Source organism: Lepidochelys olivacea (genome assembly GCF_965140295.1).
Source record: "Lepidochelys olivacea isolate rLepOli2 genome assembly, chromosome: 7".
Classification (NCBI taxonomy): Eukaryota; Metazoa; Chordata; order Testudines; family Cheloniidae; genus Lepidochelys; species Lepidochelys olivacea.
The window spans coordinates 122,350,656-122,363,065 of record NC_140417.1 but is presented as its reverse complement, the minus strand read 5'-3'; the positions used below and the strand labels follow the sequence as shown (position 1 = coordinate 122,363,065).

Sequence of the window (12,410 nt, the reverse complement as noted above, 5' to 3'; positions counted from 1 at the left end):
ATTCCTCTTTCCTTTAGCGTTGCCACAGCATTATCGGTTATTTAATATGGGGCACTGAAAATGCAGCATGTGCAATATGGCAGAGCTAACACGGCAGGAGCAACCTTACACCTTAACAGTGGGAATGTGTCCACTCGCTTGTCATGCTGATCCCCTTCCCACACCCACAATCTCTCCCTCCCCTGACCCTGTTCAGGAGGGGGACTGCTGGGGTGGGATTCTCAGGCTTGCGGGTCCTCAGCTCCTTTAGTGGGCACAAGCAGAATGTTCTCTGGACAGGAAGGAATCAAGGCAATTTGGGGTCCTAGGCCCACCCCACATGGAGCCTCCTGTGGCCCATGCACTGTGAAGCTTCCCGACCTGTTCCCTCACCATGGCCCTCCCGTGTCCTTCTCTGGGGTGATAGCAGCAGGGGCACCTGCACTGGAGCCATCAGCCGTTTTGGGTCTGTCTTGACTGTCATAGATGAGGCCAGAGCCCGGACCAGACCTGTCAGGGTGTCTAGTTCACTTCCCGAGGCAGTGGATGATGGTACCAATCATACTGGGTGGGGAGAAGGATGAAGTTGTTTCATACAGGGGATACGGTTGGGGCATGATGGGGACATGGTAGCAGAGGAGGGAGGGTCAGGGTGTGACAGGGACATAAGGACATAAGAATGGCCGTACTGGGTCAGACCAAAGGTCCATCTAGCCCAGTATCCTGTCTACCGACAGTGGCCAATGCCAGGTGCCCCAGAGGGAGTGAACTTAACAGGTAATGATCAGTGATTTCTCTCCTGCCATCCATCTCCACCATCTGACAAACAGAGGCTAGGGACACCATTCCTTACCCATCCTGGCTAATAGCCATTAATGGACTTAGCCTCCATGAATTTATCCAGTTCTCTTTTAAACCCTGTTATAGTCCTAGCCTTCACAACCTCCTCAGGCAAGGAGTTCCACACATTGACTGTGTGCTGAGCGACGAAGAACTTCCTTTTATTTGTTTTAAACCTGCTACCCATTAATTTCATTTGGTGGCCCCTAGTTCTTACATTATGGGAACAAGTAAATAACTTTTCCTTATTCACTTTCTCCACACCACTCATGACTTTATAGTCCTCTATTATATCCCCTCTTAGTCTCCTCTTTTCCAAACTGAAAAGTCCTAGCCTCTTTAATCTCTCCTCATATGGGACCCGTTCCAAACCCCTAATCATTTTAGTTGCCCTTTTCTGATGTCAGTATATCTTTTTTGAGATGAGGGGACCACATCTGTACACAGTATTCAATATGTAGGCGTACCATGGATTTATATAAGGGCAATAAGATATTCTCCGTCTTATTCTCTATCCCTTTGTTAATGATTCCTAACATCCCGTTTGCTTTTTTGACAGCCACTGCACACTGCATGGATGTCTTCAGAGAACTATCCACAATGACTCCAAGATCTCTTTCTTCATTAGTTGTAGCTAATTTAGCCCCCATGATTTTGTATGTATAGTTGGGGTTATTTTTTCCAATGTGCATTACTTTACATTTATCCACCTTAAATTTCATTTGCCATTTTGTTGCCCAATCACTTAGTTTTGTGAGATCTTTTTGAAGTTCTTCACAGTCTGCTTTGGTCTTAACTATCCTGAGCAGTTTAGTATCATCTGCAAACTTTGCCACCTCACTGTTTACCCCTTTCTTCAGATCATTTATGAATAAGTTGAATAGGATTGGTCCTAGGACTGACCCTTGGGGAACACCACTAGTTACCCCTCTCCATTCTGAAAATTTACCATTTATTCCTACCCTTTGTTCCCTGTCTTTTAACCAGTTCTCAATCCATGACATGATCAGTCGAGGGAGGGTCTGGGAGTGACAGGAACATGGTCAGGAGGGAGAGTTGGGGCATGACAGGGATGTGGTCGGGGGCTCAGGCTGTGATGGGGACGTGGTTGGGGGAGGGTCAGGGTGTAACAGTTAAGGGTGATGGGGACACAGGCGTGGAGGATGGGAAGGGAGAGCTGTGACAGGGACACAGGCGGGGAGCTGGGGGTGATGAGGACACAATCGGGGGGAAAAGGAGGGGGTGACAGGGTCAGGGTGACAGGGACACAGTTGGGGACAAAAAGAAAAGGAGGACTTGTGGCACCTTAGAGACTAACCAATTTATTTGAGCATGAGCTTTCGTGAGCTACAGCTCACTTCATCGGATGCATACTGTGGAAAATACAGAAGATGTTCTTATACATACGAACCATGAAAAAATGGGTGTTTACCACTACAAAAGGTTTTCTCTCCCCCCACCCCACTCTCCTGCTGGTAATAGCTTATCTAAAGTGATCTCTCTCCTTACAAAGTTGGGGACAAGTTGGGGGAGGAAGGGAAGGGAAGGGCCGGGACGGGGTGGGGTGGGCACAGGCCAGACGGCCCTGCTGGTGGAGGGGGCCCTGGGCCATCATCCACCTCCCACCGCCGGCCCTTTAAATGTCAGGCGCCGAGCTTCCCTTTCCGCAGCAGCCCCTTCCATGTGCTTCCGCCTCACTCAAGATGGCGGCCAAAACGGAAAAAAAAAAGTTCTTCCCGGGCCGCACTCAAGATGGCGGCGCACGGGATTAGCTCAACCCCTGGGGTGGGGGTGTCACGCGCGGATGACATGAGCCAATGACAGGCAGAGCGGGGCGTGGGGCGGCCCAATGGGAACGCCAGGTGGGCGGGGCGGCAGCCGGGGCGCCCCTCTGCTCCCGTCCCGGGCCGGGCGCGGTAGGGTTAGGTAGGCGGGGGGTGGGGGGGGGGGATGGAGAGGAGGCTCCTCGGCGCCATGGCCCTGCTGCTCTTCCAGGTCCTGCCCGAGGGGCTGCCGGCCAGCGTGGAGCCCGCCCAGGTAGGGGCTGAGGGGGCAGCGAGAGGCCTGTGGGGGGCGACAGGCTTGGGGGCCCGGCGTCCGAGGAGGGGAGCTGCCCTCGGGGGACCCCTCAGGGGTGCGAAGGGGGGCTGCACGGTGTGCTCGGGATGCAGCTCCCTGTGGGGGGGGGGTTACTTTGGGGCCTGGCCCAGCAGGCTCCACTCCCCCCCCCCCATGCCTGTGTACCCCCCTCATACCTGGGAAAGGGGCCTAAGCGGGTTCCTGCTTTCACCTTCGTCTGTGCGCTGTTGATTTTCTTAACGCGCTGCCCTGCCCGCAGTGAAGATTTCTCCCCTTATTCTGAGCTCCCCAGGAGCTGGGTCGAAGCCCTCCCTACTTCCCTTCCCAGGTTTTGTTGAATCTTTTTGCCTCTGTGTTGTCATGTTCTCTTCCATTGCCCCACGTCAGCCCCGCCGGTTCTTAGTGTGTGGTGAACGAAGGACCCCGGGTAGAAAAAAGCCAACCAGCCAACCCCGCAACCCTGGAAATAAATTCAACAGATTATTAGGGTTGAGTCCAGGAGAGGCAATTATTATCCTGTATTCTGACCTTCCATGTAACCCAGATCATGGACTCTCACCCAGAGATGCGCCCATCTCAAAACATATTGTTCGGGACACCCAGTGTTGACCCACTGATGGGAGAATTGACCACAACATTTATGATCTCCTCCTGATTGTGTATATTTACCAAGGTGATTGAAAATCTTGTTTTGCTGAGTGGCAGGAAGGCTGCTGTTTTGGAGTGCTGAATGTCCAGAATCTTCTAAATATTTTCAGATGCAGCCTATCTGTGACCATGGAAATTGTAGATCTGTTTAATCTTATGTCCTTTCCTGTGCGGACTAGTGCAAGATTGTACCCTATTGTGTACTTTCGACTGTGTCTTTGGTCTGGTTTTTACTGATCCAAGTGTTGGTGCTTCTACCACTTCCTTTGGGAGCTAATGTAAATAAAATTTTCAACTTTGTGCAAATGGCATATCTTAGCGGTGGGCCATTCAGAGGGAGGAATTATTTCTAGAAAACTGTGGACCTCTATGTTCCCTTATATACAAACAAAGATGCAGTAGCTGCTGTAAAGTGAGTAAAAGATACTTGTTAGTCACTGGTTTCAGAGTAGCAGCCGTGTTCGTCTGTATTCGCAAAAAGAAAAGGAGTACATGCATCCGATGAAGTGAGCTGTAGCTCACGAAAGCTTATGCTCAAATAAATTGGTTAGTCTCTAAGGTGCCACTAGTACTCCTTTTCTTTTTGTTAGTCACTGCCTCTCAGTGTGTCTCAAACAAGAAGGAATTGGTGAGGGAAGACATGGCAACAGTAATACAAGCAAGTTTGTTCCTAGACTACTTGTGTATGCAATTTGTACGTCTAATCTTTCAAATCAATACAACAGCAAAATAGACCTTGGTGGATATGAGAAGTGGGGCTCGGGGGAGGAAGACAGCAGGAGAGTGGATGGGGTGCTTTAAAAAGTTTATGTATTTCATGAGTGAAGGCACACTGTTCTTGGTAATGTGTATTTCCTGTGGTGACCAGATAGAGGCAAGAAGATATTTTATAAGTTTCCTTTGTAAAGTTTTTGTTTATATAAAATTGGCTTACATTGCTTATTTTAGATATTAGGTTACCTCTGCATCTCAAACACCTAGTGTTATTGCACCGCCTACTACGAATTGTAATCAGAAATGTGAAATATTGAAAATAAGCTTATAACAAAATTTTATTCATGTACACCTGCATCCATGCCACCTTATATTTGTGATTCCTTCAGATCTTATAAGTAACATTGCGTAAAGCTAGGATGGGCGGTACTGGCACTGGGAGACTAAAGAATGGTGGGGTATTATTGCAGGGAATGTGTTGTGTAATTCAGTAGGTTGAGCTCTTATTGTTGAGCCTGCACTGAACAAAAGTTCCCAAGAGCATGCTCTGTTGCAGATGATTCTGCTTTTCGGATTAAAAATAGTCCATGCTGCTTATAGTCTTTACCAAAAAATTTCCTATAGTTACTCTTATTTTATTGCTCTATACTATCTGAACTTCAGTTTGCTTAACCACTCTCTGCCTCCTTGACCTTTCCTTGTATCCAGTAAACTGGAATTAATCTTGAGAGTATGTATTAGTAAATTAAGGGTTAAAATATTGCAGTTATCCAAAAAAACCCCACTACATATCAAGAAATTCAGAGTTAAGGTTAAACTGAAAAGGAAATCAAACAGTTAAGATGGTTTGCATTCTTTAACTCTGCTCTGAAGTGACACCATAAAGCGAGGGGGAGTGAAAAATAAATATCTTTAAAATCCGTTTTATCAAATCTGGAACCATAAACTCTAAAATGCATTAATCATAATTCTGTGGTGTTGTATTATGTCAGTATAGGGCAGAATAAAAGTAGTTTGGATGCCTTTACTGTACATTTCTATGCCTAGCATGTATGGATTTCTTAGCTTAATTACAACTATATTCTGTCAAATGTAGCTTATGCACAGATTTCAATGAGGTATAACTAATATGAAAAGTTTGAAGAGCCTGTGTTGTTCCAGTCTTAAGATCATTTGAGACAAAAAAAGTCTGAGAGAGCTTAAAGGACACATTTTACAAGTCTTCTCAGTGTAATGGGTTTACTTGTAAAATGTCTCACGCCAAGTTCAATATCAGTGTTCTAATTTTGGGGATGATACTTTCTATTCTTTATACATAAGAAGGAGGCTGAATCCCTGCTTTAAGTGCAAAACTCAGCTCTGCAGTTGAAGCTACGTCAAGCATTATCATAGTACAGCATTTCTATTTAATGTTCTAAACTTTTGTATAACATGGGTGTATGCTGTTAAACGGCTGCCACATTTCACCTGGGCTGAGGCTGCATTTAGCACCTGGGGTTTGAGCTGGTATCCTGCCTCACATAGAGGCCTGTGCCTGAAACATCAGAGCAAGGAAAAAGCTCCATAATCCACCAATGGGTGTGGTCAGGGTACAGGTCCTTCTTTTTGGGCCATGTCTACACTAGAGACCTTACAGTGGCACAGCTGTACTGATGCAGCTTTGCCTCTGTAACATCTCCTGTGTAGCCGCTCTCTGTTGATGGGAGAGAGCTCTCCCTTTGACATAATTAAGCCAGCCCCAATGAGTGGCGGTAGCTATATCAGTGGGAGAGCGTCTCCTACTGACATAGCACTGTCCACACTGGCCCTTCTGTTGGTGTAACTTATGTCACTCGGGGGTGTTTTGTCATACCCCATGAACAACATAAGTTACATTGACAGAAATGCTAGAGTAGACGTAGCCTTAGACTCCAAAAGACCTTTGTTGGCCTAGCCACTTTTATTCAGAGAGTGAAGTTATTCCTATATTTTTAAAAGTGCATTGAGATCCTTCAGAATGAAATCTGCTGTATATAACCATAGGGCATATTACACCTCTGCCACAATATCTTTTGAGACTGTTGGTTTTGGCTCACTGATTTCTGCAGCTTTGGCAGGAGACAGTGGGGATCAAAGTACATTCTGTCCTTGCTCAGACTGGGAACCTCTAAGTGACTCTGCAGGTTGGATTAAGGACTCCATGTACTGTGATAGTTGCACCATAATTCAACTGGCTGTCCACCTGTGTGTAGCATGTTTTCCCATCAATTCAAACTCTTGTTTCATACATGGCTGTGAACTCAGAACCATGTACAGTATTACATTATTTTCTCCAAGCTATCTGAGCTGAGGCGTAAATTTATTTCTATACAGCAAATGTAAAATCTGGTTTGAAAAAGTAAAATGTATCCTGGGTAAGTCCTTGGTGGTGGTGGTGGTGGTTTTTTTTTTTTTTTTTTAGAGTAATTGGGGCTGCTTTTAACTCGGAATCATAATTATCTGTCTGAGAATCCACTACAATTAAAAATTGATTGATTAAAAACAAAAACAACTTATTTAAAAATACAACCCAGAAAATTCAGGGCTGGTTATAGCTAACTATGGCTGTCAGCCATAGCACCTTGTTCTTTGATCCTGTCAGACCTCACAAGCCAAGCAAGGTCAGGCCAGGTCAGGGCTTGAATCTCAACATCATCCAGTAGGTGGCATTTTTCTCTCCGAGTCTCTTCTGAACCAATAGCTCGGCATAGTGCTGCTGGATATATGTATTATTCTGGCCAGATTCCATCAAAGGATTTTTATATGGCCTGCCTACCTAAAATATCCTACCAAATTTTATTCTTCTCAAAATTCTTCTCTTCCTAAACATCCATCTCTAATCCCTTATATTGTTTGTAACAATGGTGTCTGAGTGCCTGTTGTTTAGTATTGCTTGGCATTCTTAAACGCGGGTCACATTTAATGTGAGTGGTAGCTGTGTTTCAGTGGTAGTTGAGGTGTTTCTTGTATATGTAATTGTATTTCATTTACTCAGAAACATTTTGGTATCCTCTGTGATACGAGGCATTACATATAGTAAATGTAAGATTATTATCCTTTTCGTGTTTAAATTTATATTGGGCAGAAAACAGAGTAGGATTAAATAATAATCAAATTTAATCATGGTAAAAGTTTAATAGTGGGGCGCATCACGGTTTCATACTAGATCCAGTGTTGTCTAATTATGTTATTGATCCGGAAAGGGTGAATAGCAAGGTAGCAAAAGGTGCAAATGAGAAAGCTATTTAGGGCAGTTGGAACCAGACAGGACTGTGGTGAACTTGGACAGATCTAAACAAGCTAGGTGAATAGGTAACAGAATGGCAAGCGAAGTTCAGTGTTCATAAATGCAGAGTAATGAACTTTGGAGGAATACATTTAATTATTCATACCCCTCAGAGTTCTACATTAACGGTATCTGTGCATGAAAGGGACCTGGGAGTCATTGTAGACAGCTCAATGAAAACTTCTGCTCGATGTGCAGCTGCAGTCAAGAAAGCAAACAAGATGTTAAGATGAATAAGGAATGGTATGAAGAACATTATCATGTCTTTATTAAGGTACTCTCTCTCACAAAATTAGGTGGGGTTCAGAGAATGGTGATGAATAAACAAGGATATAGAAAACTGGTGTGAAGAGAGATTGAGAAGACTGTGATTGTTTATTTTAGAAAGGAGACTGTGACTGGGTGTACCTCCCCCGCACTGATCCGGCTGCGGTTAACCACACACTGTGAGATGAAGAGGCCATGTCCCCCAACTCCTGATGGGCATGCTTAGCCTGGAGACAGGATATAAAAGGGAGTGGCCCAGCTTAGTTTGGGCTGGTTGAGGAGGAGAATGGATGTATGCTGTGGGCTCCTGCCAGGTTGTTGCTGGCGCTACGGACCATGGAGGCCAAGCCAGTTGGATCGACGGCAGAATCCCCGCTGACCCTGGGGGATGAGAGTGGGCCAGAAGGCTGACACCTGTAGGAGAACTCAGAGTAGGAAACAGAGGTAGGAAGCAACCCAGGGAACACAACTGTTAAAATAGGAAATTGAGCTGAACCGTGGACTACTGGTTTCTTAGGGCCCTGGGTCAGGACCCAGTTGAGAATGGTGGGCCCGGATCCCCGTACCCTGCCCCACACCTGTCGCAGGGTGTGGGCACTGCTCAAGGACTCTGGCCATTAGACCATGCTGCCCTGAGAGCAAGGGCAGCCCCAAGGACTCTGGCTGCTAGGCTGCACTGCCATGCTTTATGGGCTAAAACAGCAGTATCTACACTAGCCACTTGAGCCATAACCCTTTATCGCACGCAACCTGCCATCCTGTGACTGGGGTGTACCTACCCCGCGACAGAGACAGATAAGAAGGTATTAGAAGACAAATATAAAATGCTGAAGGTATAAAAAGGTACATCAAGAACTTCTCTCTGCCTCATAACACAAGACATTTTGTGAAATTAGAATGTGGAAAATGCAAAACTAATAAAATACGTTTTTTACACAATGCATAATTAGGCTGTGAAGGTTGTCACAAGAAGATGATGAGGCCAAGAATTTAACAAGATTCAAAAAGGGATTGGACACTTATATGGATATCATGAATATCCAGTGCTTATGATTAATACTAACGCATTTTGGAAGGAATATTAAACCTCATGCTTCAGGGCTTAATCCATTCTCTAAGATTAATAGATTAGAAGGCCAGAAGGGACCACTGTGATCATCTAGGCTAAACTCCTGTATGTCACGGGTCATAGGTAGGGCCCTACCAAATTCACTGTCCATTTTGGTCCATTTCACAGTCTTAGAATTTTAAAAATAGTAAATTTCATGATTTTATCTATTTAAATCTGAAATTTCACGGGGTTGTAAATGTAGGGGTCCAGACCCAAACAGGAGTTGAGGGGGTCGCAAGGTGATTGTACTGGGGTTGCGGTACTGCTACCCTTACTTCTGCGCTGCTGCAGGCGGTGGCTCTGCCTTCAGAGCTAGGCAGCTGGAGAGCGGCAGCTGCTGGCTGGGAGCCCAGCTCTGAAGGCAGAGCCGCCGCCAGCAGCAGCGCACAAGTAAGAATGGCCTCGTATGGTATTGCTGCCCTTACTTCTGACCTGCTGCCTGCAGAGCTGGGCCCTCAGCCAGCCGCTGCCACTATCCGGCCACCCAGCTCCGAAGGCAGCAGCACAGAGGTAAGGGTGGCAATATCACGATCCACCCTAAAATAACCTTCTGACCCCCTGCAACTCCCTTTTTGGTCAGGACCCCCAATTTGAGAAACTCTAGTCTCCCCTGTGAAATTGGTATAGTACAGGGTAAAAGCACACACAAGACCAGATTTCACGGTGGGAGACCAGATTTCGTAGTCCATGATGCATTTTTCACAGCCATGAAGTTGGTAGGCCCCTAGTCATAGGACTTCCCTGAATTAATTCCTGTTTGAACTACAACATTTCTCTTAGAAAAAACATCCAGTCTTGATGTTGAAAATTGTCGGTGATGAAGAATCCATCACAACCCCTAGTAAGTTGTTCCAGTAGTACTGGGACAACATTAGCTTTGTTCCAGTTGTCTGGAACCACCCAGTGTTCCAAGAGGTCTAATCTCATAGATCAGGTTGAGACTGTGGACAGACTATACCAAGTCTGCTACCGCAGGGTTCTTGCACCTTCCTCGGAAGTATCTGGTACCAGTCACTGTCCGAGACAAGATACTGAACTAGATGGATCTCAGATCTGAGCCAATCTGGCAAAACCTAGGATCTTGTCGTGTAACAGGCTGCTAAATGTTTAACAATAATAACCTTAGACAAAACTGTTTTAGATGGTAACCTCTTTAGGGCAGGGACCATGTCTTACTATGTGTTTAGAAGGCATCTAGTACTTTTTGGATACTCATATGTGTCTTTGTGCCTGAATGTGAGCCAAGGATCATGACACATGTCTCCATCTATATGATGAGTTCCTTTCATTACTAGCAAAAACAACAAGGAGTACTTGTGGCACCTTGGAGACCAACAAATTTATTTGGGCATAAGCTTCCGTGGGCTAAAACCCACTTCATCAGATGCACGGAGTGTATTTTTCACTCCGTGCATCTGATGAAGTGGGTTTTAGCCCATAAAAGCTTATGCCCAAATAAATTTGTTAGTCTCTAAGGTGCCACAGGGACTCCTTGTTGTTTTTGCTCATACAGACTAACATGGCTACCACTCTGAAACCTTTCATTACTGGGTGACTCATTTGCCAGTCTGCAGACTGCTTTCCAAACAGTTAACGCTTCGGAGGAGGGCTGAATTTATATAGTGCTGTCTTCAAACTAACTCTCTATTGTCATTTTGAGCTGTAGCTCACGAAAGCTCATGCTCAAATAAATTGGTTAGTCTCTAAGGTGCCACAAGTACTCCTTTTCTATTGTCATTTTGACTGTTTTTGAATCTTAAGTCTCTTGTGATCTGAAGTTTAGATAAAATAGCCTTTGCAGATGTTTCGTCACCCGTGATTGTGTTCCATTTGCCAGCACTTAGCATTTCACCTCAGTCTGTTTCAAATTGCAGTGTCAAAAATACAGTAACCTCTTAACTTATTTTCTTAATTTCTTATTTTTGCTCCTCTACATCAGCCCAAGATCTTGATCCCTTTCCTGTCAGTCTCATCTGGAATTTTTTTGCATCTCCTATGCTTGTGTCTCTTCAGAAAAACAAAAAAACTTAAGTTAACCTGTCCTTGTATTCCTGTCCTTGCTCTTACTGGCAGTGTGTAATCTAGTGGTTAGGCCATGAGACTAGGAATCAGGAGTTCTGGATTATATTCCTAGCTCTGCCATAGACTCTCTCTGTGTCTTGAGGCAAGTCCTTTGACCTCTGGTGACTGTTTTCTCCATCTGTGAAATGAAAAGACATGCCTGCCTCACAAGGATGAATGCAAGTCACCATAGAAGTCCAAAACTATTTTCCTTCCCATCATTCTCTACACTTGAAAAGACTGTGGGCAGCTTTCATCTAATGGAATGATTGAAGCAGAGACCCTCCTTACAAACATCAGCATGCTGAAGCTTGAAAAATGCAATACCAAAAATAAGTTTTGAGTGCTTTTAGAATGGGGGAGGTAAGAGGCAAGTTTTGTGTGGTCTTGCTCTTCGCTGCTTTATCTCAATTCTGTTGCCACATAGCTTTGGGCTGATAGGAGGCATGTGTGGTAAGTGATTGCTAATCAAGATTTCAAGGCTGTGTTCCCTGAGTTAACAAATCACAGCCAAAACTCATCTGTGTTCATTGGCCTGTAACAAAGCAGATACACTTGCAGGAACAGAATGACAGGGAATGGAGACTTTGACATACATAATACAGTGTAATACCTTCAAACAAAAATCTTCCTACTGTGGACTCCAGTCTCAAAGATTTTAGAAAATGGGGAACCAAAGCATTAAATGGTCTTTGTTTCCCTGTAAAACTTGGATAAATTTGTATTAATAAAAAATTGCTTTATATCTTCCCTGTGAAGTGTTTAGAACTGTTGGAAACTGGAAAGTGATAGCAGTAGAAGTGTATTTAGAAAATGAACGTCCTACTTCAGGGCCTTTGAAGACCCTGGGAACCCGTTATGTGCAGACTGTGCAGTGTCTGAATCAGTGAGACAAATGCTAAGGTTTCTATTAGGCATAGTAATTTCGTAACCCTTTTTGAAGCAGAGATACTAAAGCCATTTACTGACTCTGGGTGGAATTTTCAAAAGCACCTAATTGGTAGGTTTGCAGTGTTATAGCTGTGTTGGCCCATGGATATTGGAGAGACAATTGATTTAGGACACAAGTCTCATTTACTTTCAGTGAGGCTTAGTTCCATCTTGCTTGCTTGCAGTATATTACATACGATATACAGGAATTGATGCCGCTTCCTCTGAGGTGGAATGCAGAAGTTCTTTAATAGTACACAGTAACATTGCCCAACAGTTCAGAACTGGAATTGAAGGGACTCTTTTATCCATCTGAAATGATGTGGGGAAATTAGGGGCAGAATGTAAATACTTGGATTAGAATTTGGCAAAAATGCTGGGTATGCTGGGATTAACACCATTACATTTGCAGAACGTGCCATGGTATCTTGTAATGATTAGGTGAATGGTTAGTATCTTGATTATACATCTAGTACA

The 12,410-nt window shown here is 44.6% G+C and overlaps 1 protein-coding gene across 1 annotated transcript in view; it reads left to right on the top strand.

Moving 5' to 3' along the window:
- Positions 1–2,764: 2,764 nt before the first annotated feature.
- Positions 2,765–12,410, top strand: part of WBP1L (WW domain binding protein 1 like) — an 86,999-nt gene continuing 77,353 nt past the window's right edge. Inside the window, exon 1 of the mRNA XM_084633833.1 lies at positions 2,765–2,856. Coding sequence (XP_084489959.1) covers positions 2,770–2,856 — 87 coding nt within the window. The 5' untranslated portion in view covers positions 2,765–2,769. The remainder of the gene's footprint in view (positions 2,857–12,410) is intronic.